The sequence below is a fragment of the Diadema antillarum genome, unplaced genomic scaffold, assembly GCF_040938485.1.
Source record: "Diadema antillarum isolate AM-2024a unplaced genomic scaffold, OU_Dant_1.0 seq00000919_RagTag, whole genome shotgun sequence".
Taxonomy (NCBI): Eukaryota; Metazoa; Echinodermata; class Echinoidea; order Diadematoida; family Diadematidae; genus Diadema; species Diadema antillarum.
Genome location: NW_027271771.1, coordinates 146,963 through 171,829, shown reverse-complemented (window position 1 = coordinate 171,829; position 24,867 = coordinate 146,963). Strand labels below are relative to the sequence as shown.

Genomic DNA, 24,867 nt, shown 5'->3' with positions numbered 1-24,867 from the left:
ATACTAAAACATGGGCATAAACAATGTTACAGTCTGACTGGCTGGATGACAACTTCACATCATGCTACTATTCTTCTTCAATGTAAGGTCACTGACTTCTTTCAGACGGTACCCTGGCTTTAAGAAAACAAAAACAACACGATAAGAAAATGAATGGAGAGCACTTGTGCATCACAATCAGCAGCCCATCTTTTTAACCTCTTGTGAAACAAAGAAAGCATGTCGAATCCATGCACTGGAATAAGACTGATAGGGACACTTTATGTCATAGCATGTCCTTATATTCTATTGCCCAGCATATTTTTGTGTCTTACTGAACTCCTGCCACGGACATTACTCCTGCCCATCACACAACATCGCAGCCGATGGTGTTATGCTTTGGACACACCACTTCATAATATCATCATTAAACACTATAATTTAAAGTTAAACAAAGTTCCAGGGTGTTGAATAAATTAGCACACGGATCATATCTTTGGTATACATTAAATCACAGAATAAAGCTTCTATGCACACAACTTTAGGAGCATCGACATTATTTGGACACATTATGCAGTAAGCTGGAAACGGGCAAATTTTCTTTCGGCCTCAACTGGCCTACTTGCTTCATGTTGACACTGTTGTGCTACATGTAACTGTTATTATTGTTGGCGATCCAGAAAAGACATCAGTTGCAACCTAAATAATTCATACGCCCAAATATGAAAAGTGCTTTGATGTTTTTAAATATCTTTGATGGTTCCTAATATCTACTGGACCGCAATGTTAGACTAAGTCTTGCCGAAAAGATATTACTGGAGTCAAGAAAGAACATTAGAGAACTATGCAAATCTCCAGAAAATGAAATACACTGTAACTCAAACCATAGTACAAAACCTGTAATGTGCATTTCTGCCTGCATTTCAAGTACATCTGGAACACTGCACATTGATAAATGTTACTTTTCGATGACTTGGCATTCTGGTCAAGGCTGCTGCCATGACTACATGACCTAACATGAGAGCAGTGCGATCAAATATCACTCCTGCATTTGGGTGATGGGTTAGCAAATCTTGGTATGTTTCAGCATGTTCCTCACATTGCACCAAGGCTTAAAAAGGGGAATGAAAGGTTCACTGTTTTACATAAAATTGCACTATAGAGAATGATTACAGAAGCTATATACATCACTCATTATTACTACATCATCTTGATCATGCCGCTTATCATCGTAAATCAGAACATTGTATAAAAACAAACAACAAAGGAAACATGCAAACTATGCAAACGAACAAATAACTTACTGTATCAATCAAATATAAACTGACAAAAATCAACATCTCTTTCCGTTAAAAAAAATCCCCTGAGAGATGTATCAAAAGATTCCGTGGGTTTGATTCATCATAGATGCATTCCTCCGAGGAATAGATGCGCGTGAGACTCAGTGATACTTGTATCATGAGAGCACACTTCTGTCCGTGCCTACTTCGCGACAGTACGAGCTGCAAATACCACTCATCTGACCAGATTAAAGAGTGGTAAATGCCGGCCAAGTCCTGCAAAACGTTATTGATGATTACGCGGCACCGGCCCTGCCAGTCGAGGGGAAGCACGCGCTGGATTTCTTCCAACCAACAAAGGTGCTATGACGCAATCCCTTGACTTTTAACCCAGGATCAGGTCTGGTGTATCTCCTTCCTTGGTATCAAGATGTCGTCAGAGTGCTCCTTGTAAAAGTTCATCATTTCCTCGATGGGTCGATCGGCATCAATAACCTTAAGAAGGAACAAAGAAATCAACAAAATATTTGTCCTCATTCCAAGCATTCGCTATCTATTTGTATTAATAGAGGGATATGCATATTGATAGACATCTACGATACAACTCTCATGTAGACTACCTGGTACATGAATACAGATTTCAAAATGCATTTGTATTCTGTATAAACCTAGATATTTTTACCATTATAAACTCTTCCTACTCTGCACAAATGCTCTGATATTACCCTATCTTCCATACTGTAAACAATTGTGGGCAAATGCAAACAGTCCAGATAAATGTAGAATTACTGAAATTGCAGAAGAAAGCAGTGTGCATATACACGTGTACAGGTAGTCACTATGTTGCTCACTCTCACTGAAATTTAATTCTAAAAAAAAAAATGCACTTTTGAATATCATGACACTCATACTTCATAGCTTGATATTTTCGGTTCTTTTTTCTTTCAGAATCTATCATCATCAAATTTGATACAATCGTAGGTGGCAAAATCCATAAAGAAAAAAACAATCCGAAATTTCGAGGCATTATCACAAATGTTTAGCAGAAATCACTAACGTTTAGCCTAAAAGGCAGTGTTCACCATCACAACATCAGCAAATATATTATGATGTTCATCTATTCACAAAAAAAAAATGCAGTTTATATTTTTTTTTTTAATGGAGTTCCATACTGAGTGAGACACGCTAAAAAAAAATAATACACTTATCAAATTCTCTTGCCTCAATATTGATTATCATAAATTATCTTATTAAAACCTCGAGATTTTTTTTTTCATGTATATGTTTGTGTGTGTATGTGTCGTTTGTGTGTTCTGTTTCTGAGTGCTATATCATAGGCCTAACTTGTTACTTGCGCCCACATCTTGCTATAATGTTCAACAGGACTTTTTCCCCGCATAGCCTCTAAGCCTCTTCTAAAATTCTCTGGTCTTTTCACAATGAATGCAAAGGACGATTTATTTTAAGATTGCTAGCAAAATGATGCCAAAGTATTGTGTATGTTTGCATTTACTGTACCTTTTTTAATGGAAATGAATGTACAAAGCGATATATATATATATATATATATATATATATATATATATATTATACACTCGATTTTATGTAAAATGGAAAGTATATATAATGTAAAATAGATCATAAATATCTCATATTATACCTGGAAACATAACGCATAATATTCATTATTTCTGATAAGCAACTGTAAATATTTCATTCTAGTCAAATATCTTCCACTCACTCCACTTGTAAGACACCACGGCAGTCACTTTTCATTTCAGATTTTATCTCATACCATTTATTGTAACCGTAATGCTTGTTAAAGGTAGGGAATCCCATTTGCATGCCTTAAATGAAGAGTTGTATAAATACAGTGGTATGTTGAAGAGAGTATTATTTTAGAAACTCCCATAAAGTATTGAAAGTAGAAGGTAACATTTAGTACATTTTTATTGACCGTTAGATTTTGAATTGAATTTTTTCGGGGCTCACCGTAAATTCCAGTACATTACTAGGCTACCTTTGCAGACCCATGCACTGCATGCGTGTCCATCATGTATATTTTGTGAAGAAAGTTCATCAAAACTTACAAACATTTATATATACATTGTTGCCACACACTCTATATGTTATTACATCAGCTCTTATACTTTTAGATTTGTGTTTATAGACAAAAAATACAGAAGACTGCAACAAAAAGGCTTAAGTGTGGCTGACACACAGAACTACTGAGAAGTTGAGTTTTGTGCATTATTCAAATTGTAGATAACTGTTGACTTCCAAATTTCTCAGCAGTGGCCTAAACAAGTCCCCTGAGGTTCATATTTAATGTTTTGCTGCATTTTGGGAGGTCTGTAAAAGGTATCCCCTACCTTTAAGGGAAATTTATTTCGAACACGTTATGTGGATTCTTTGAATGCAGACAAAGTAGTGAAAACAACAATCAGAAAGTTTGAGGACATCGGACGAACTGTTCAAAGATTATGAATTTTTAAAGGCTTGTCAAATTCATGTGCTTATCGCAGTGCAGGAAAGCTAAGAAAACGTGATGTCACAATAGTATACATTATTAACAGGGCTCGACACTAACGGTGGCCCGGTGGCCCGGGGCCACCAAAAAGGCACGTCGGGCCACCACAATTTCAGAAATGATGACTTTGGTGGCCTGATCGGGCCACCAAAAAAGGTCGGATATTTGCCTTTGGGCCACCAAAAATAAAAGTTAGTGTGGAGCCCTGCATTATACATCAACAACTTATTACCAAAGTGGAATTAATAATATACATTCATAAAAAAAAATTGTGATAGAGTGGACTATCGTTATAACGAAGTCCTCAGGACCGGCAATTTTCTTTCGTAATATCGAAATTTCGTTATAACCGAACAAATAAACAACAAAAACATAGAGCAAATGATGTTGTGGCCCAAATTTTTACTTCGTTGTAACCGGAATTTCGTTAGAACCGTGTTCCTTTTAACGGGAGGGCACTGCATACAATTATTGAGCCTTTCACACATTGACGCCCTTGATATCTGTTACATGCGTATAAAAAAAAAAATGACCTACTACTCTACATTATGGCAATGGAGGAAGTCCACAGACGATAACGAATAGCTTTCAACGGTAAGGTAATGATACTTCATCATTCTAATTATTATCATGCAATACTATGAATGAGTCTCTCCACGTAATAGTTAAATTGAACATACAGTGTAACGGAAAAGTTCATTAAAGATGCACTAGAAAAGAATGTTGTGTTACGTCATGTTTGACACGCGTTCAACGAAAGAATAAGGTCGGTAATACAGCATTTAGTATCAATGATTCACTAGGGAAATGAAGTGAACTGCTGACATTAATGACAGGCACATCTATACACTGGAGTAGTTGGCTCATTACTTTAACCACAGATACATTATCATTGTTATATCAGTACATATATACTCTATTTTTCTATATAGATCTTGTCACGTACCTGAAGACTTTATACATTGACATCGTAACATTGCCTATCCACCAGCCACAACCCAAAGGAAACTTCCTGTGTCCAGTGGAATGAAACAATATCCACGAGGATTAAACACACGCGGCAAAATCGAATTGTTTTTATTTTACTTTTTTTCTTTACATACAGACAACGTTGATGATGACAATCAAGTCGATATCAGTCAAGCAAACAATGTATCAGGCCAAAGCCCTGGGTCTCAGCAGATATACAAATCTTGTACAGATCATTAGTGTTAGCATAAAGATCGTGAGTCTTATTTGAAAGAACTTGCTACCCAATAAATCCTATCTTATCACCTATATTTTTACTTTCTTTTAGCGTCTACTTTTTCAGTGTTTAATAACGTTGGGGTACATGAACACGCGCGCAATAGTTTTGACAGTTCCAGTCTCCTACGTTTCATGTTGTTCGAGCAATTTCGCGACCTTCCTTGGACAATATGCCTACTCTTTCTCCTTTATACCAAAAATGTATGGAATGCTGCAAATCATACATATATAGTCATCTCATTGTTTGCCCTGTTCGGACACGTAGCTTGATGTCACGCGATAAGGTCTATAACATAGGTTACAATATCATGCAAGGTGAAGTATGGTTGGTCGCCTATAAACTTATCTAAATGGAGTCAATACTATTGGGTGCTCTCCACGATGTTCGAAGTAGGCATCAGCAACCTTATGCTGCATTTTCATCCAGGGTACAAAGAATTCTCTCAGATCCTTGACGAGTTGTTCCGGGACGGTCGGAATGGAGCGGTTCAAGAAAATGGGCTCTTGACACGACCCGACTTCATCTACATTAAAGCACAGTTTGCCGCTGGAAAGATCGAAGTCAAAGAAACTGCGATCAAAGAAGGGCTTCAGACCAAGAAACAGTTCTACTAATGTCATAGTGTTTACTGGGTTCCTGGCGAATGCCTCTGCGTCTAAGACCAAGAGGCGAAAACCAAGGAAAGAGAGGAGTCGAAGTCTTGAGCCGTATTTACTTCGTTCGATCAAAAATTGTGTAGGATTGACGTTGCCGTACTTATCGCTGATAGTATCCCTAAATGTACCTTTGAGATCTTGCTGTAACTTCCAAAGTTCGTCAGTGTCTGGCTGCTGGTCGTCAGCATTCCGCTTTTGTCTGCGATGCTTTTTGCGTCTCTTCGCCTTCGACTTCGCCTTATGCTTTCTTTTCTTGTGAGCGGAAGGTACGGCTCGTTTTCGTGCGCTCCGTTTTTCTCTGCCATCGTAAAGCCTATAGTTCATTTTTTTCAAGACGGTAATATCAGCTTCACGGAAAACGTCTGACTGATTGACCGTAATAATCACGCCTTCGTCGTAGTATTCTCTGGCAAAATTTGATGATAGCACCAAATATTCGGTCATTGCTCTGGCTACAGGATCTCTGATGAGAATGATCACTTTAGTGTCATGCCCTGGTAAGTTCTTTTTCAGAATTAAGCGAAACTTACTGCTATACATGTATTCTTGTGAAGAATCGACAGTTATTTGGTGTGGAAGCGAATACGGCATCGACAGGCGATAGTTACTGTCGTCCTCCTTGCTATTCACATTGAGTAGGGCAGGATCACTGCCTTCGCGAACGACAACGTCCGGATGAAAAGAGAGTGCACTCTTGAAAGTCGCCGTGCCGCAAAGTGCGCCCCCTGCGATCAAGACTGACGGGAGCCTCTGCCGACAGTCCCGTTCTGCCAAAAGCCGACGCGAATGCCGATGCTGAGCCATATCGGCCGTCAGCAGGTAGCATCCCTTGTCGAGTGCGTCGACGACGGGGATGTCGTGATCAGGAACAATCACTTCAGACACTCTCGGTTCACTTGCAGTCGAGGCGGATATAAAAGTCGTCCTGTGGTTGGCGAGGAGAATCGCTCCACATAACATTGTGAGCCCCAAGACCAGGAGGGACAGGCGTTGTTTCTTCGCCAGTTTGACCAGGTGATAAACAGTCATCTTCATGGTCCTCAATCGCCTCAATTTTGCGAAGTAAAAGGGGCTCCCAAGTTATCGGAACATCACGAGAAGGAGCATTCAAGTGCACAAAACCCTTTTTACTGAAAACAAACAAAAGCGAAATAAGAGAAATAAAAAGATATGACGAGATAACATCAAAAAGTAGATATGGATAACTGTGGCAAATGTTGATTCTTTTTAATCGTATTTCATTTTTATGAAATATTCTTATTTCAATTCTTGCAACTTTGACAGTTCGATTAGTATAATACGAAAATATAGAAAAGTTACAATCGCTCACATGATGATGATAAGCATTTGTTAAATAGGGACAAAATGTTACACAAAAAAAAAGTATTGGTTGCTTGCTTACAAGCATTGCTTTCTAAGCGGTCACGTAAATTTCAAAACATACACTGTAATTCAAATTTGAATAATTAAATTGATTGGTCCCCACTTTGGTCCCGCATCTATGCTGATCCCTAAAGCGACTTTCTGTCAAAGATAATTTTTTTAATAACTCGTACAGAATACGAATGATGATAAACAGTATAATGATGTCGATACCTGTAATGACAACAGTAATGATACCACTAATGAACTTCTCATAATGATCGATTGTAACAACGATGATACAATTAAGACTGCAGTCATAATGACACTTCTACATATTTTTAAATTTCTAAAAATGAACAAGCATACAGATATCAACTATATTCGCACTAGTCCATAACACTCTAAACTCATATTCAATAATACAGGTCTTTAAAAGAAACACTGCGTCTATCCAAGTTGCTGTGCTGAGACACAAAATATTGCACACGTTACAGTCAAGAAACTTGGGGTATCTCGATCTTAGTAGCTCAGTCTTAGCATGGAGGTGGGAATCAATCTCTCCTGTCTAGGTAACATGTGAGCAAAATTTGAAGAGCGTATGTATCATAGGAAAAGCACCGATTCTCTTGATTCTACTTACCTTTAGGAGCTTGCTTTTTGAATGCAAACTTGAGTGCAGGATACTCATTTGGAACCACCACGGCTGCGCGGTCTTCGCTCCTTTAACATACTGTAATATACTTGGACAGACAGGGGTAGAAGGTATTCTGGCCTTCTGCGGTTTAGTTCGTGGCTGGGCGGCTCTATCCTCTTAGCGCCAAGACGCTTAAACGACCCTTATAGAGGAGTGCTATTCAAGAGCTGGTACTGAGAAAGACTTCCTTCTTCAAGCTGATGCCTGATTAAATGATTAAATAACTCACGGGTAGCCGTGCATTGGGACAAATAGGATGCGTTGTCGAAAATTACGCTCTCTGGTGAGCCCAAAGTTTTGAGGAAGCCACTTTGCTTGTGTGCTTTTGTTTCCTCGGATGTGCACTCCTGAAACATTAGCAGTTGCTTGGCCTTGAGGATATGAAAGAAAATCCGAGCGCTGTTTCTTTCCTCTTTTTTTTTTTTGGAAAACTTATGTAATGTCTAGGAAACTGCGAAAGTGTGATCCTTTAAAAACAAGCATTAGCTTCTCTTTTAAGAATACGAGATATGCGATCAGAATAACGCCACCAGCCGCGGATTTAACTCGATGATTGCTTTCACGCAAGGATTAGGGTTAGTTTAACTTGCCGAGATTGAATGTGGTGTTCATAAAGCCTAGCTAAGAGTCTTTCCATAGGTTTATCCTTATTCTTATTCAAGAAAAGACAGCAGAGAGGGTGACTGGTTTAGAAGTGTGTGTGGGGGGGGGGGAGGGTGGGTGGTGGAGATTTATTGTGACACTCGATTGCCTTCGTCCTACCAACCCTCCATAGCGAATAATTTGCTCATCAATGTAGACATGTTGGAAGGATAGATCACGTTACGTCGAAATTGAGCTGTTTAGGCCTATACTGTTGTTGCAATTTGTCATGGCGACGTTCTATTTCACAATGCCAGGCCCTAACAATTATAATGCTCTTAATCCTTATAGCTCTTTTTTATTCTTCCGAAAGATGATTTCAAGAGGTTGAGTATGGGAATTAGTGATTAACCACACAATAGGTTTTTGGAGAGTAAGAATTATTTTCCCACAAAGGCAGAATCATAGCATTGTCTAGAATAATAAGGGAATTCTGAGATACTAAGTAGTCAGTCGGTGTAAAATTCCCACTTATTTGACAGACAGGTAATAGTAGTAGCAGTAATAATAATAATAATAACAACAATAATATTTGCATTTTTTTTTTGCACAGATTTGCAATATCGAATTACACTGATTGATTAATGTGCTGTGAGGATTTTGAACATGATAATCAAGTCAATTTGGAGTCAAATACATTTCCCGAGACTTTGGTGCACATGGAGCTCAGATAATCTATAAATTAATGTCATAAAAAGTAGAAATTACGCGGTGCGTAATGTATGTCCCCGCCGGAAGTAGCATTTAGTAGCAAAATGTACAATACAGGTAAAAAGATGAAGGTCAAAGGTCAAAGAAGTCAAAGGTCAAAATTCTATGTAGAAGTTTTGAAGCCCTCACCTAGTGCCATCACATAAAGCAAACGGAATCGAAATCAGGTTAGAAATGGCGAAGGAGTAGCATTTTGTAGCCAATGTACAATATAGGTAAAAAAATCAAGGTCAAAGGTCAAAGAAGTCAAAGGTCAAAATTCTGTGTAGAAGTTTTGAAGCCCTCACCTAGTGCCATCACATAAAGCAAACGGAATCGAAATCGGGTTAGAAATGGCGAAGGAGTAGCATTTGGTAGCAAAATGTACAATACAGGTCAAAAATCAAGGTCAAAGGTCAAAGAAGTCAAAGGTCAAAATTCTGTGTAGAAGTTTTGAAGCCCTCACCTAGTGCCATCACTTAAAGCAAACGGAATTGAAATCGGGTTACAAATGGCAAAGGAGTAGCATTTTGTAGCAAAATGTACAATATAGGTCAAAAATCAAGGTCAAAGGTCAAAGAAGTCAAAGGTCAAAATTCTGTGTAGAAGTTTTGAAGCCCTCACCTAGTGCCATCACATAAAGAAAACGGAATCAAAATCGGGTTAGAAATGGCAAAGGAGGAGCATTTTGTAGCCAATGTACAACATAGGTCAAAAATCAAGGTCAAAGGTCAAAGAAGTCAAGGGTCAAAATTCTGTGTAGAAGTTTTGAAGCCCTCACCTAGACTGTAGTGCCATCACATAAAGCAAATGGAAATGAAATTGGGTTAGAAATGGCAAAGGAATGTTTACTTAGCATTTTGTAGCAAAATGTACAATGCAGGTCAAAAATCAAGGTCAAAGGTCAAAGAAGTCAAAGGTCAAAATTCTGTGTAGAAGTTTTGAAGCCCTCACCTAGTGCCTTCACATGAAGCAAACGGAATCGAAATCGGGTTAGAAATGGCGAAGGAGTAGCATTTTGTAGCCAATGTACAATATAGGTAAAAAATCAAGGTCAAAGGTCAAAGAAGTCAAAGGTCAAAATTCTGTGTAGAAGTTTTGAAGCCCTCACCTAGTGCCATCACATAAAGCAAACGGAATCGAAATCGGGTTAGAAATGGCGAAGGAGTAGCATTTTGAAGCAAAATGTACAATATAGGTCAAAGGTCAAGGTCAAAGGTCACAACTGAAATTCTGTGTAGAAGTTTCAAAGCTCCCATGTAGTGCTATCATATAAAGCAAACAGAATCAAAATTGGCTCATAAATGACAGAGAAGTAGCAAATTGAACATTTTGATCACACACGGACGCACAGACAGACAGACAGACGGACGGACGGACAGACAGACACACGGACACACACACGTACGGAGCCCGTTTCATAGTCCCCTGCTCGAACTCGTTCGGCAGGGACAATAACTACCAAAGCTTTGTTGGGGAAAAAAAAGTTTCCTACACATAGTAACCTTTGTTTTGTTTTGTTTTGTTTTGTTTTTTTGAGGGAGGGGGCAATTTTAGGAACAATCTATTGCATGTAAACAACTGAGAAACTTTGTCTATTTCAGTGTTTCAAAGTTCTCATAGGAAGAAAATATATTATTTTCATCCACAGTATATACCGGTATGTAAAGATGTCATAAGATGCCGGCTGGTGGTAAAAGCTTTCAACCTTAAGTCTTCCTCACCTTTATTGTCGGCTAGGTAGATGTGTGTGTGTTGCTTGGGTTGTGTTGTGGCTGTATACAACATATGGTGTGCGCGTGTGTGTGTATATACAAAATGTACATGTAGAGCTCTACGGAATTACGAATTATATCATACAATTTGAAACAACAATGGATCCAAAACTGATCTATGGGCAGCATAAAGTAGATACATTATTGGATTTCCAGGATTTATATGATTTGAATAATACATACTGCTTGCTATTGTACTGGATAAATAATCAATACCCGTAATCCATTAAGGTTCTAAAGCATGAACACCATATCTTTTTTAAGTTATAAATCAAAATATATTGATGTATTGCATCAAATGCTTTTGAAAGATCCATAAACATTTCAAGAGTATTCTTTGAAAGCAAAAGATTATTAAGCAGAGGGGTGAAGCTGAGGAATGAGTTTTCTTCAATTTGTCTCCCTCTGTGCAAATGAAAATTTGTAAGATCACAACAGCTGTCACCATATTCAGTAAACATGTCTAAAAAGAAGAGAGAAGGAACCAGCAGGAATCAGCCTGTCATCTACTGCTTTCCCCCGTACATCATATCTCCATCCCTCTGCCCAATAATCTCTTGCTTTCATTTAATATGCATTTGACTACTTAGCATAACAATGTCAGAATTTCAGAGCTGGGGTATTTGTTCCATGTTCATTGTGTCACTGCTGGCAACCAGGGATAGCCTGGTGGTAGTGTTGTTGCCCAGAGAGCAGTAAATAACAAGTTTGATTGTTAATTATATGATGGGTTCCATGATGTTTGCTCCTGCGACAATTACCCCTATGAGATATCTGCACGCTAAGCCAAACATAAATTCTACCAACAAACATACCCCTAGTCCATACCCTGAAACTCATATTAAACTAAACCTAAGAAACCTAAGGGAGGCAGATCATGTTCTGATTGTACAGTGAACTGAACAGATACCACATTTAAAGGTGTCATATCATGCACAAAGAACTGACTATATTTATGATCCACCTTACAATTATGGGATGCTTAACAATGTAACAAAATGGAATGTAGCCTACATACATCAATAGATAGTAAGTCTGTTAATTCGACAGCATACCTCAACTATCAATAATTTCAGCTGTTTGTATACTAATGTTACTGTATAAGCTGTCATTTTTGCATTTTGATATTTTTCCGAATGGGGAAGTCACAGACATTTTTGTGAGATGTTGTTTTCGTGATTTGACACTGAGGCTTATCTTTAGTACACTACTTTAGCTTAGTGTATGCATGGCAACATTTTCACACATTAAATTTGCAGTCCAACACTGATTTGCAAAATTTCGTGAAAGTTAAATCCTCGTGAAAATAACAGCTTATACAGTGTCTTTCAGACAATTGTATTTCCATGTGAGCTTGTCTACTGTGTAATTTCATCACAGAATGAATGAAAAATATTATCATGACAAAAGTGTTGTGTGTACCAACCACAAATCATCAGCCTCATGAATATCATCATCATTACCATCGCTTTCATCACCATCATTGTCAGCACCATCAGGAGGTTGTTTCATCAATTTAGTCACCGCTGACAAGTTGTCAGTCTCTGTCAATTTCAGCAAAATCCTTGGTTTTGATTGGATGAGATGCTCTGGTCATTGACTGTTACTATGGTTATTGTCAGAGACTGACAACTTGTCAGGACTGACAACTTTCATGAAATGGTACCCTGAAGTACCATCACCATCAGTACTACCACTATCATCATCATTGCTATCATATCAATCACATCATTATGAAAATATGGCTTCATCAACATGGTCATAATCATCATCATCATCACCCTCAAATTAATGATTCTACCACTCATAATACAACTGGCAACATCATTATCAGTATCATCAATAGGCGTTTTCACATCAGCCCGATAAAAATCCAAGCTCGAGATATTTTCCAATTTCCCAAGTCAGAAAATAGCGCGCTATTTCAAAACATCGGGCTGATGTGAAAACTCCTATTGCTACTTCATACTTGATGAAATCTTTGAAGGCTTCTGTGGCGGAAGAACGTTTGGTGGTAGAAGGCTTAACGGTGCACCATGAATTCTTTCTAAGGTATGTGTTTGGCCCTGAAAAGGGGCTACCCAGTCCCGACGTTTCAGCAAGCATGTTCTCACTTTTAGATCTTGCCATTCTCATTCCCTTGAGAATGGTGAGAACATGCTTGCCGAAACGTTGTGACTGGGTAGGCCCTTTTCAGGGCCAAAAACATACCCCAGAAAGAATACATGCACCGTTAAGCCTTCTACCATCATACTTCATACTTACATTGTACATGTACAACTTTGTGAATTGTAACTAAAATCTTGAAGTATCCTACCATGACTGGAGCCGGGAGAGGGAAAGATGTCTTGTCGATGAGCCATTCCTCATGGAGACGATCAAGCTGCATCAGGAGATCAAGAGTTATACCCTTCTCCTCTACACGACTCCTCTCCTTCAGCCTCTGGAGGCAGCACTCGGGCGATGCTTTCAAGTAAACTATACATACGCGATAAGGGGGAAAATAACAGCAACAACAACTTGGTGTGCGCCCAGAACTCACCTTGACGGCAATAATTGTAGCAGTTTCACATTACAAGTAATTTCAGTTGACTTTTTCAGCTTGAAAAGAATGTAATTTTACTCAACAGATGGTGAACTTTGAGAGGAAAAGTTGTGTTTCAAGGGGTCCAGTTTAGGTCTTCCACATAAAATCAAACCGTCCTCAACGGGTTAAGTCACAGGAAGATAGCAAGAGACCAGGGGGCCTCATGCTCATCTAAGGATCACATGTTCACCTTCCACACACTCTTGCAGACTGTCAACCAAGAAGAACAAAGCAAACTGGGGGGGGGGGGGGGGGGTTAGGCACTCAGGGGCCTTGGTTCAAGGCTCAAGTGAGCTGAAAATCCAAGTAGATGAATTATGAGCTACACTGTTTTCCTGTTTTCCATAGAATTTTTTTGAACTATATCGAACATACTAAAATTAAACACACATTCTTCACTCTTGCATTACCTGGGTGACACGAATGAACAAGTATATTAAATTCAACTCATTGCATCATCCAGTTCCCATCACTAGGTACCTTAAACATACTCAGTTTGTTCCTGATAATGCACTTTTTTCACACCTCACAGATAAACCTGCCCTTGCCATTTTGTTGGGACACATTGTAATTACTAAGATTCAGAATTTGTGTAAACATAACAATGTTTGCTGCAGAGGGAAAAACATTTAGGAGATCTTATTCATGGGACAGAATTTTTCGGAAAGAAGCAATGAGACTAATGCAATACAATGAGAACTTGCACATATTCCTTAAAAGTAGGCACAGCGTAAACTCCACGGGTCCCTTTCATACAAGTCTTATGAGAGACTTTTTTCTTGTAAGACACACTTATGAAAGACTTCATGAAATTAATTTGAAAGTCTCTCATAGCTATGTATGAGTAACTTTGGCCATTCTAAGATTAATGTAGACTTTTATGTGATGACTTCATGAAAGGGACCCCAGGATGCCACAAGGTCATCATACGTCTGAAGTCCAATAATCTCTTTGACTACAATTTCCTTTTAAAATCCATTGTGATACACTTACTGATGTGGTCCACATTGACATAGGAGCGAGTCAAGAGCCAATTAAACCACTCAGTGAGGACAGCATACTCCGCTTTGGTCATCATGTTACTAGTAGGGGAGAGATGATACAAGAAAGCAGTTGGTGAGAGAGAATGAGAGACAGCAATAAATGGGAGGGTGGACAGACAGACAGACACTCAAAGACACAAAGAGAGAGAGAGGGATGGAGAAAGTGTGAGATTTTAAGAGGAGACTACCACACAATAGGGACATTCTTTTTTTAACTCTGAATATGGCAAACACAGCATTCTTAAATAAATTTTGAGTGATTAGACGCACAGCTTTCATATATAAATATTCGACTAGAAAACATAATTATGATAAGCTTGCATATCCCCATTTGCATTCTGCAATCTTGCATTTTCACAGAGACATCTGTAAGACAGGAGGGAGACTGGAAAAAAAAGTCTCCTAAAAAAGAAGTTTCTTTCTCTCACTACTCTCTGGAGACTAGGCTAGTCTCCAGGTGAGTTGATGTCATGGAGACATTGCCAGGATGTCTCTGCGACCAATTTATGAGACTAGAGTCGCCAGTAAGTTGCCACCTTGTCTCCTAGCCAATGAGATATCCACTCTAGATTTCTATTCTAAAACAGCTTATTTACTTTCTCAGGTGGTTTTCGATGAAGCAGTACTTGGCGCTGTAAATAGACCGTTCCATCATTTTCAAGGGACGAGTGTGAGGAGCTTGATGAGATCGTAACATTGTGAGTTGCACGTAGGACTGGAAGAGAAAGCTCCACCGGGCTGGGTCTTCATACATCAGACCCTAGAAAGAGCAAAACAACACACTTTTAACAATTACTTTTTCTCTTCTGGTAAGCAAGAGTGAAGCAGGTACTGTCACAATGTGTATTTACAATACATGTACTAATTTAGATAGCACTATTGAGCATCTATTGAGAAATTGGCATATTACAAGAAAAGCATTTCTCAAATAATCACCACTTCAGAGACCCTCCCCATTTTTTCTCGTTGAAAGCTTCTGCTTACCTTTTGGGTTTGCATGATTCTGGTTGAGCAGTGAATCGCATGTATGGAGACTAGTTTGTGGAAAGGTTTCCCCAAAGGACTGTAATCTTAACACTGAATTTATTTTTCAGCATATATCATGCCCATTCTATATGTACATATTGATCATTTCTTCTTTTTTTTTCAATGTTCGCACTGTCAATTGTTCATCAAATTTGCACTCATATATCCAAGGTTTTGCAATAAATAAAGAGAGTATCAAGATAGTCTTTGGCAAACCTATTCCTGTTCTGTTCTGGTATACTTTGTTATTCAAAGACAAGCAATGCAACACAGCTGTTCTGACAGGGCAGGAAAAAAAAAGACTTGTACAGGGGAATCTCGTTATCACGAGCTGCTTGGGGCTAACAAAATTTCCAGTTATATTGGGTATCTTGTAATATCAGGGATAAAAACAGAAGAATATTACTGGAATGGGACTCATACAATAACACCGTACCTCATTAAATCAGGTAGTTTAAAATATCTGAATACATTATAACAAGGTTCCACTGTATCTTAACACAATCCTTACACTTCACACACTAACAATAGAGAAATTTTGCTTGTGGATTCTTTCAAGCATCGTTCAAAATCAAAGGACCTCAAACTGGAAAGCTGCAACATCAATCTGCTACATGACATTGTTTACTTTAGAACACAGGGAAGAAGAGGGGTAATGTTTCTCATAAGAACTAATCTTTAAAAAAACCTACAATGTACATGTAGATGTGTTCATGATGATCCGGGAAATGATGTGGGAAGGGAATTCAAGGTCCAGGGAGTTTCACACATAGATAAGGTCTAATAGGAGGGAAGTGGACTCACAAAGACATTGTTGCCATCTACATTTCTCCACATGTTGACTGGTTCCGGAAGCACTTGCACGTTGTCTGTCTGAGAGGAGAAGTAGTCCAGCAACATTGTCTTCCCACTTCCAATGTTGCCTTCAACACAAATCTGTGGAGTGGTAAGGTAACAATACCAAACACATTGACAAGACATCAAAGGCTTCAACATGCTCACATGGAACACAAGTAAATCTTTGTACATCTTGTTTCCATTTTCACAATTGTATAACAGATAAAAGTATGCAATAAGTATTTTAACTATTCAAATACACACAATCTATTCATTCATTTTACAGTTTTCAGCAATGTCATGATCATCATCTCTGCTAATCATGTAATGGAATGTCTCATGCATAAATTTTGCATTTCTCCATTTTACAAGTGTTTTTTTTTTAATTCATGCTTGTTGTACAATTACATAACATCATGAAGAGGAATACTGATACTTCTGCAAAAGAAATCAGTATAATGTCGCTTGCATCACTTACAAGACTGGAAGAGCTACTCTTTTTCCACACAGGTATCTATGGTTTCTTTTGGGGTCTAGGGTAATTACCCCCTGGGCAATTACCCCAGACCCTTCCCCTGAGCCTAATCTTAATCCTAACCCTCACCCAAACTCTACAGTATGTATACCCTAAACCTAATGCTAACCCTTATCTCTACCCTAACCTTATTTCTAACCAGTATTTAGCCTGGGGGGGGGGGGGGGGGGGGGGGTAGTTGCCCTGATACGGTCTTTTTGTATCTATGGTCTTCGAGATCACAGGCTCCTTGGGTAAGAATCTTTTTCCTTTATCTCTCACTCCAATGCCTGCACACATATCAGATGTGGAGCATTCTCAAAACTCATGAAACAAAGTAACAGGAAATGTATCAACTCATGAGGATCATCTCCAAAAGGAATTAAACAACAAACACTTTCACAAGTGGGTACAGCTTTTATACTTTGATGTTTACAGATAATGAACAAACATACCGTCATCTTATCAGCACCATTAATTTGTGAGAGCTTCTTTGGGATTGATGATGTTGACATTCTCGCAGTATTCTCACAACGCCGGAAAGACTGCAGAGAGTGAAACATTGCTAGAGTGCACCATGACATTTGACACCATCTTGAGGGGTGACTGTTTTGCACCATCTTCAGTGCTGACTGGCGTAGGACCGACTGCAGCATGATGACAGGCTGATAGGAGGCTCTTTTCATTCAGTCAATGTCTGGAAGAGGTAAACAATGCTGGTTAGTACAATGAACAGGAAAAATGGATAAGTAAAACAATACTTTTTTTCTTGAGGGACGCAGCTCTCCCTTTATGCTGGCAAATTCCTTACTAGCATCAAAATCCTGCAGATAAAAAGTCTGAAATATGTACAGCTAGGGTCTGTGAAGAAATAAAGAAAAAAGAAAAAAGAAAACTTCGTCTGAAATTGAGACATTTTGATATATGTACGCAGGGAATTCTTTTCCAACTTGAATTTGATTAGCAATTTCAGCTGATGAATAATATTCCAAATGGTATCCTGTGCACTTCTATGGAAGAAAACTGCCACACAAAAGATATAATATAAAATGTGCATAGCAAATTATGATACAATATCAGGAAAATTATTGCCTGGTATGCAGGAAATTCATGGAATATACTCTGAATTGTTCACTTTTACTAAAATGCAAAAATTATGGATTAGACAAAGCTACTTATCTTGTCCTACTGACAACATGCAAACAAACAACAATATTCTCATTTAATTCCTTTTTATGTTTGGCAACTTGAACTGAAGCAGCAAATTAGCTTATTTTCTTGGAGGACATTCCAAGCAGATTTACTATTAAAGATATGGACAATCTCCTCAGGTGGACAGATATCATGGGATGGACAGTGATGGTGTAGAGTTCTAGTAGATCAAAGTGAAGTGCTAAGGTGTAATTTAGTATTCTTTTTAAATTACAGACAAGCCAGTCATGTCTAGTACTAGCTATGTACACCAGACGCCGTGTGAAGCACAGGATGCTGTGCAGTGAGCGACAACGCTGTGTATAGTTACCATTGCACTAACCAGTTACATCCATAGTTACTGGCTAAACCAGGAATGCTGCCTGGTCTGGACAGTGTCTGCAGACTGTAGTTCATCTTTCTGAATCTATTCAACAGTTCTACGTAAATCATCAAGATGCCTACTACTGAGCTGATCTACTGATTCATCAGAAATTTGGTCTCGATTCTCAGTGATCTCATGGGGCAAGCAAGGCAGTCACAGCAGGGAGGTGGAAGGAGCTTTCCACCTTCCTGGTCATAGTGTAGTAAACACTCACCATTCACAGCTGGGACCTTGGTGTAGTGGCCATTCCTGTTTTGAAACCTGCATTGAAAAACAAAAAGATGCTCAATGGGCGATACTTTGGCAGTTTGATAATGTGGCATACGATGACATTGTACCACATCATGAATTGAGAGTATCTTTCCGAGCCTTAATGAGACCTAACGTCTGTTTGTTTATTTTCTTGTTGTGTTTTGTTTTTTGTTTTGTTTTGTTTTATTTTATTTTTATTTCATTTTTTTAAGGAATCATGAAATTGGAACTTCAACTAAATGCAGCACAGAAGAAAAGAGTATTACTTTGGAAGATGCCAAAGCACCTTCTTACAAACACAACAAGGAAAGAGAGCCAAGTACTGGTGCAAACAATGATGCTCAAAGAACTGATGAAGGAGACACTCTTGATCAGGATTTAGAAAGACTGAATCAGTTAAATCAACCTGATTGATTTCATAGCACTTTTTCCATGACCCATAGCAGAGACTGTACATTGTAGGTAAAGTGGAGCTCAAATTAGAGGGATATGACTGCTTTATGACAAAACACGAAGGGAGAGGTGTATGTATCCATACAAGAAAGTCGCTGAGATTAACAGCAGTCAGATGATCTGACAGATAGGGTTCAGAGAAAAAGTCTGGTGTGGGATCCAACTGAAGGAAAATGATCGATACACTGTTGCATCTATCGTAGTCCCAGCTCATCACAGGGATATAAACGACCAGATGTTTGATCTCATTAAGGCAGCAAGTGGAAAGAAATGCTCTCAAATAATGCATTGATTATGGGAGGTATCAGTTTCCTTTAAAGTGGACTGGGACTCTTATACATCATCTCCATCATGCACATAGCATGGTGGCAGAAAATTGATTGACTGTTTACAAAACCAGAAAGTCAGGCATGTGCAGCACACAGAAAAGAGAGGTACAAATTCCAAGTCTACTTGATATCATCACTGTCAATGCAATGATGATCAGATGATTGAGGAAATATCAGAGCAGAGTCCCTGTGGAAAGAGTGATCACATTGTATTAGAATTTCAACTGAAATGCTACCAAGATAGAAATGATAGTCACATATCCAGGTTTACAAGGGAGATTATGATGAATTTTGAAGAGTAAATCTCCAAGAATTGGGCTGAGCAAAACTAGACAGTTAAGAGTGAATGTTTCATGGGGCTTTTTTTTTTTCAATGAAGTGAAGAAGAAAGTGTACGACAACACACCCCAAACCAAGTCTTTTGGCAATGGAGGAGCTCAGAAAAGAAGGAAGAAGTCACTGTGGATGTGTAAGAAGGTCCAAGTTGTCAAAGTAAAGAAGAAACAACATGCTTGGAGGAAATATATGATCATTAAGCAGCAAAGTGACCATTAAAGTTATGTTTCAGCCAGAAATGAAGCAACCACAGAAGTGAGGAAGAGAAGATACAATCACTGTATGTCAAATTTCCACAGTTAATGGAAGTTAACTGAAAATGGGAGGACATTCCTGGGGCACGACAAGCAAGACAGACAGGTCAGGGCAGGCGAACACAGGTGAATATGTTAACAAGCCAACAAATCTTTTAGTAGACGGGACTACACAATGCAACGCGGTTCAAGCGGTTTTTGCTTTTATTAACTGAAGAAAAAATAGAGCATAAAATTACAATTATCGTTTTCAGCGTGCTCCTGCAAAAAGTCTCACATACCTTTCAATGTGCTTCTCTCACGCTCTCGTTCCTGCTTCTTCTCAGACTGAGTTGAGGTCAATTAAAATCTAGCTCAATCTTTCCAACCTCCCAATACACGCGATGTTGTGCAATCAATCATTGTTATGAAACTGAAGTCTCCACCGATTTCGATACGCTAACTAACTACGACCGCGACACGCGTTGCACGTTAATACAGTAACTTGTCCCAACACGTTGGTGTGTGTACATGACACTGCACCTTGACTGCGACCGCACAACTGCCGAGCGAGGTCTCGACAACACTTTTTTTTTCTATTTATATGTTTTATTAAATCAAATCAAAATCACATTATTTGCTCACAATTGGCAACAATTTGAAAAAGACAAGAGAAGCATTTGGGATAATCATACACATAACTCTTAACCATGGAGACACCAGGATAACTACCTTCCATGGTGACTACATGACGCATAATAATTAAACTCATGATTTATGAACATGACATACACTGCAAGTAATACATTTTGAGTGCACTGATAGAGAGGTAGTATGCATCAAGGTACTGTCACTTATATAGCAGCATGAATCTTGATAAGTACACTGACCACCAATAGAGTTTATCTACATGTATCAAAAATCAAACCTCCATTTTTTTAAATGAATGGGGAGCTCCTTATTCCTTTTCTTAGCCAAATGGTATTTTATTTCTTTTTTTGTTTTTGAACGAATGATTTAAATGCATTTATATTTGGAATGTTGTTTCTAAATTTACAAATAAATGTAAAATGTTTTATACCACTAGGATTAAATACGTTACGAATTTGTCAGATAGGTCTAATACACCAAACAACTTATTGAAATGAGTAAAATTAAAATTAGAATCATGCTTTTGCACTAATATACCTCGTATAAGTTCCCAAATTGGAGTGACCTTCTCACATTCACAAAATGAATTGGTCATTATCTCTTCAAATTTGTTTCAAAAAGAACAATTTGGAGAATCTCTTCTTTTAATCTTATACAAAAATTCGTTTAGGGCTATTGTTTTATGAAATAGTATCAATAGTGCATGTAAAATTTGTAACATATACTTTTTCCCAATCCAGATTGACCGGTATACTAAAACCTTGTTATCCCAATATTCATAACGCTTAATTGTTGGGAACTTGTTTGGAGTTCAGCAAATTGTATGCAAGACTGGGTATTTTCTTTGAACTCTTCAACTTAACAATGAGAGCTTCATGTACATCAACATCTTGCATATTGGGTTTTTTCCAGCCAGTCGTTTGGAATATTCTTTATCAATAAAATATATACTTTCTTCTGTGTAACTGATTGAGGGATATCAAAATCAAGGACTAATTCTCAATTTATGGCCAGGAAAGGGAGGATTTAGCAAGTCAGAGATTACAGATACATTCTTTATATTCCACAACTCATAATAAAAATACTTCTCAGATTTTGAATGTATCAATCGATTAAACCACAATGACTGACATGCTGGTCTCGACAACACCTCACTTACGTACGTAGGCCTAGGATCTCTCTGACGACGATCGTGCAAATTGTCCATACAATATACGCTAGTTACGAGGCCTACACGTCCCCCCCCCCCTCCCCCGTAGCCCCAACTATATCTTAATACTGTATCTGACTCAATGTAATGCAAATGCAATTTACACGATCACTTTGAACAAACACTTTAACAAAACAGAACAATAAATATTGTGCATATATTTTGCGTGAGTTTGAGGATAATAAATAATTTTTAGAGCTGAAGCCAATATAGGTTATGACGTACTAGTAGGCCCCTATACCAGGTAGCTAAAATCAACCAAAGCGAACAAAAAGCTTTACGTAATCTTTGAAAAAGAACAAACGACAACAACTCTCCTTGACCACATGCACCCCAAGTCTAAATCCTACCCATTCCCAAACATCATAGGCCTATATAAAGCTTACAGGGCTCGACGTATTAAGCGGTGACCCGGTGACCCGGTGGCCGTTGAGGGGCCACTTAAACTTGGTGTCGGGCCACCAATATCTATTGGTGGTCCAATCGGACAACCAAGGTTCAATTGAATCGTTCATTTCGGGCCACTTCATACCTTTTTTTCCCCAGGTCACTAATAATCTATTAGCGTGAAGGGGCCACCAGACAAAGAGGACAATCGTGCCCTTACAGGCCCTACCTAAGGATAGGCCCTACCAAATAATAGGCCCTATGAATTAAAAGATCATAGGCCCTATATACCCCCCATAATAATATCATACAGGGTCATTAGCAAATAGGGGGTCTATAGAATCGCGGTATCTTTGGATAATTCAATTTTTTACTCCAAAAGAAAGTAGAAAAATGACCAAAATGGCCCTTTCTATCTTCTATCCAATATATAGGAAATAGAAAATACAAAATTGGACCCTTCTCCAATTTTGTATTTTCTATTTTTTACCATTAATTGGTAGTAGAACACGTCAAAAAAAGCAATTTTCCATCTTTGTATTAATAGAAAGAGCAAAATACAAAATTGAAGCCAATTTTCTATTTTTCGTTATTATACCTTCTCTAAAAACGGACTCAAGTGCTTTAAATTAACCGTAATTACCATGCCCTGGCCCTGCATATTATGAACGAATAGCATTTCCACAGTGCACAAAATAGGTTAAGTTGGACTATGTTGCCGGGTTTGCAACTAAAATACAAATACAAGTTTTGGGAATTCCTCTCTGAATACATGTAGTTTCTGTCTTCATTGCAGCTTAGAATCCAACTAACCATTGAAAAATCTTTCCCCAACGTCTTCTCGAACGATTCAGCTCTGTATACTCTTTGCGATGAATTTCAGTGTTGTTATACTAACAGGGCCGGCGCAGTGGTTTCAAAAGCTCATCTCTCCCCGTCCACTTCCGGGTTTCTTCAGCTAACAAGCAAAAAAAAAAAAAAAAAAAAAAAAAAAAAAAAAAAAAAAAAAAAAAATGGTCAGCTCATTCTCTCCCCTCCCATTTTAGTGCCACTTACTTACTTTCGGGTTGAAAAAAGTGTGGAGTCTAAAGTGATGACACCTTATGTATTCCTTTGTATGGTGCACAAAAAGTGTGGGGGCCCGAGCCCCCACGGCCCCCACGGCTACGCAGCCCCTGTACTACACTGACACCGTATTGGCATATAGACAATCGGTCATGTATACAATCTTCCCGGTAGGCACGTGCTTTTGAATGAATTTTCTATTTTGTATTTGAATAGAAAATAGAAGATGAGGGCGCTCTTCAATTTTCTATTTTGCATTCTGAATAGGAAAAAGAAAGTAGAGGATGAGGGCGCTCTTCCATTTTCTATTTTGCTTTCGATATGCAAAATGGAAAACAGAAAATTTGCATAAATTTTTGTATTTTGCTCTTTCTATTAAGACACAAAGATGGAAAATGTTTTTGGACACGTTCTACTACAAATTTGTGGTAAAATAGGAGGGAATTGTCCAATTTTGTATTTTGCATTTTCTATTTGGGATAGCAGATAGAAAGAGCAATTTTGATCAATTTTCTGTTTTCTATAGGAGTAAAAAGTTGAATTATCCAAAGTTACAGCGATTCTATAGGCCTAGGCATCTGCCATCTCTCCTAACCGCGGGCACGTATAGACTACTTCCCTAAACCCAGACATCCAACCCAACCCTAAAATTTTGTCAAGGCCCTCGTATCTCCCTGTATTATGCAGTTTGTTGAGGATAGCTTGCCAGGGGTCTGTTTGATGCAAGGAAGTCATATTCACTAGACTTTTCACTCATTTTACGATTATACACACTTATGAGAGACTGCATGAAATGGATTTTACTTCTCTTTGAAAGTCTCTCATCATGAGCCACTTTTGCCATTCTGAGATTTATGTACAGACTTTCATGTGATGACTTCATTAAACGGACCCCGCAAAGTTAGGGTATGTCTCGTTTGACCCATATCACATAGGGCCTATACTTTCAAATAAACTTTGGGAGGTTTTGTGATAAAGCAGACATGTTTATATCGCTAGTCTTTATAATGAACGTGAATTAAATGCATGGAGAGCTAATGAATCAACTTTTCATATTCATTCTAGCTAGCGTGAAACACATAACTTCGCAGTAGATTAATGTTGCCTGAGATTTTTTTTTTTATTCGTTTTGAAGTCAAAGGAAAATTCAGAAACGTTTTGATGGCATTTTTTTCGCACAGGCGCATATCAGAATCACGTACCGGTAAAAGCCACGAGTTGGCTTATTCACGTGGCATGACAGCACTCGCACCAGCACAAAACATTTCTCTCTTGTGTGAATTTCACCGCCTGGCGTCTGAATGCTTATCGGTACCTAGACGTTCATCATCGATATTTTGGGATGTTGATGTCTAACTTGAGCTGCCTGTTACCGTATTGGTTAAGAGTTGACTGAAGTGGTGATATTGCACCTATTATGAATAGACAACATCTTGTTGTCGCTGGCAAAATGCTGTTCAAATAGAAGTTGAAACTCAATGGAAGGGAGCGACGTCATGATTAAGTAG

General features: G+C 38.4%; 1 protein-coding gene across 1 annotated transcript; it reads right to left on the bottom strand.

Annotated features, from left to right (window-relative positions):
- Positions 1 to 1,461: 1,461 nt before the first annotated feature.
- On the bottom strand, positions 1,462 to 17,328 carry LOC139741306 (thymidine kinase 2, mitochondrial-like). The gene is made up of 6 exons (XM_071651894.1): positions 17,323 to 17,328; positions 16,321 to 16,452; positions 15,087 to 15,250; positions 14,441 to 14,529; positions 13,178 to 13,338; positions 1,462 to 1,754 (listed from the first exon to the last, which is right to left on the bottom strand). Exons 1-6 carry the CDS (start codon positions 17,326 to 17,328, stop codon positions 1,656 to 1,658), a joined length of 651 nt encoding a protein of 216 aa, XP_071507995.1. The 3' UTR covers positions 1,462 to 1,655.
- Positions 17,329 to 24,867: the final 7,539 nt, after the last annotated feature.

What these genes read in the sequence shown, in the direction of transcription:
- LOC139741306 (XM_071651894.1), bottom strand. An exon ending in TAGATGGCAACAATGTCTTT is followed by an intron (nt 15,251 to 16,320) that starts GTGAGTCCACTT and finishes TGCTCTTTCTAG; the next exon opens with GGTCTGATGTATGAAGACCC. An exon ending in CTCTCCCGGCTCCAGTCATG is followed by an intron (nt 1,755 to 13,177) that starts GTAGGATACTTC and finishes TTCCTTCTTAAG; the next exon opens with GTTATTGATGCCGATCGACC.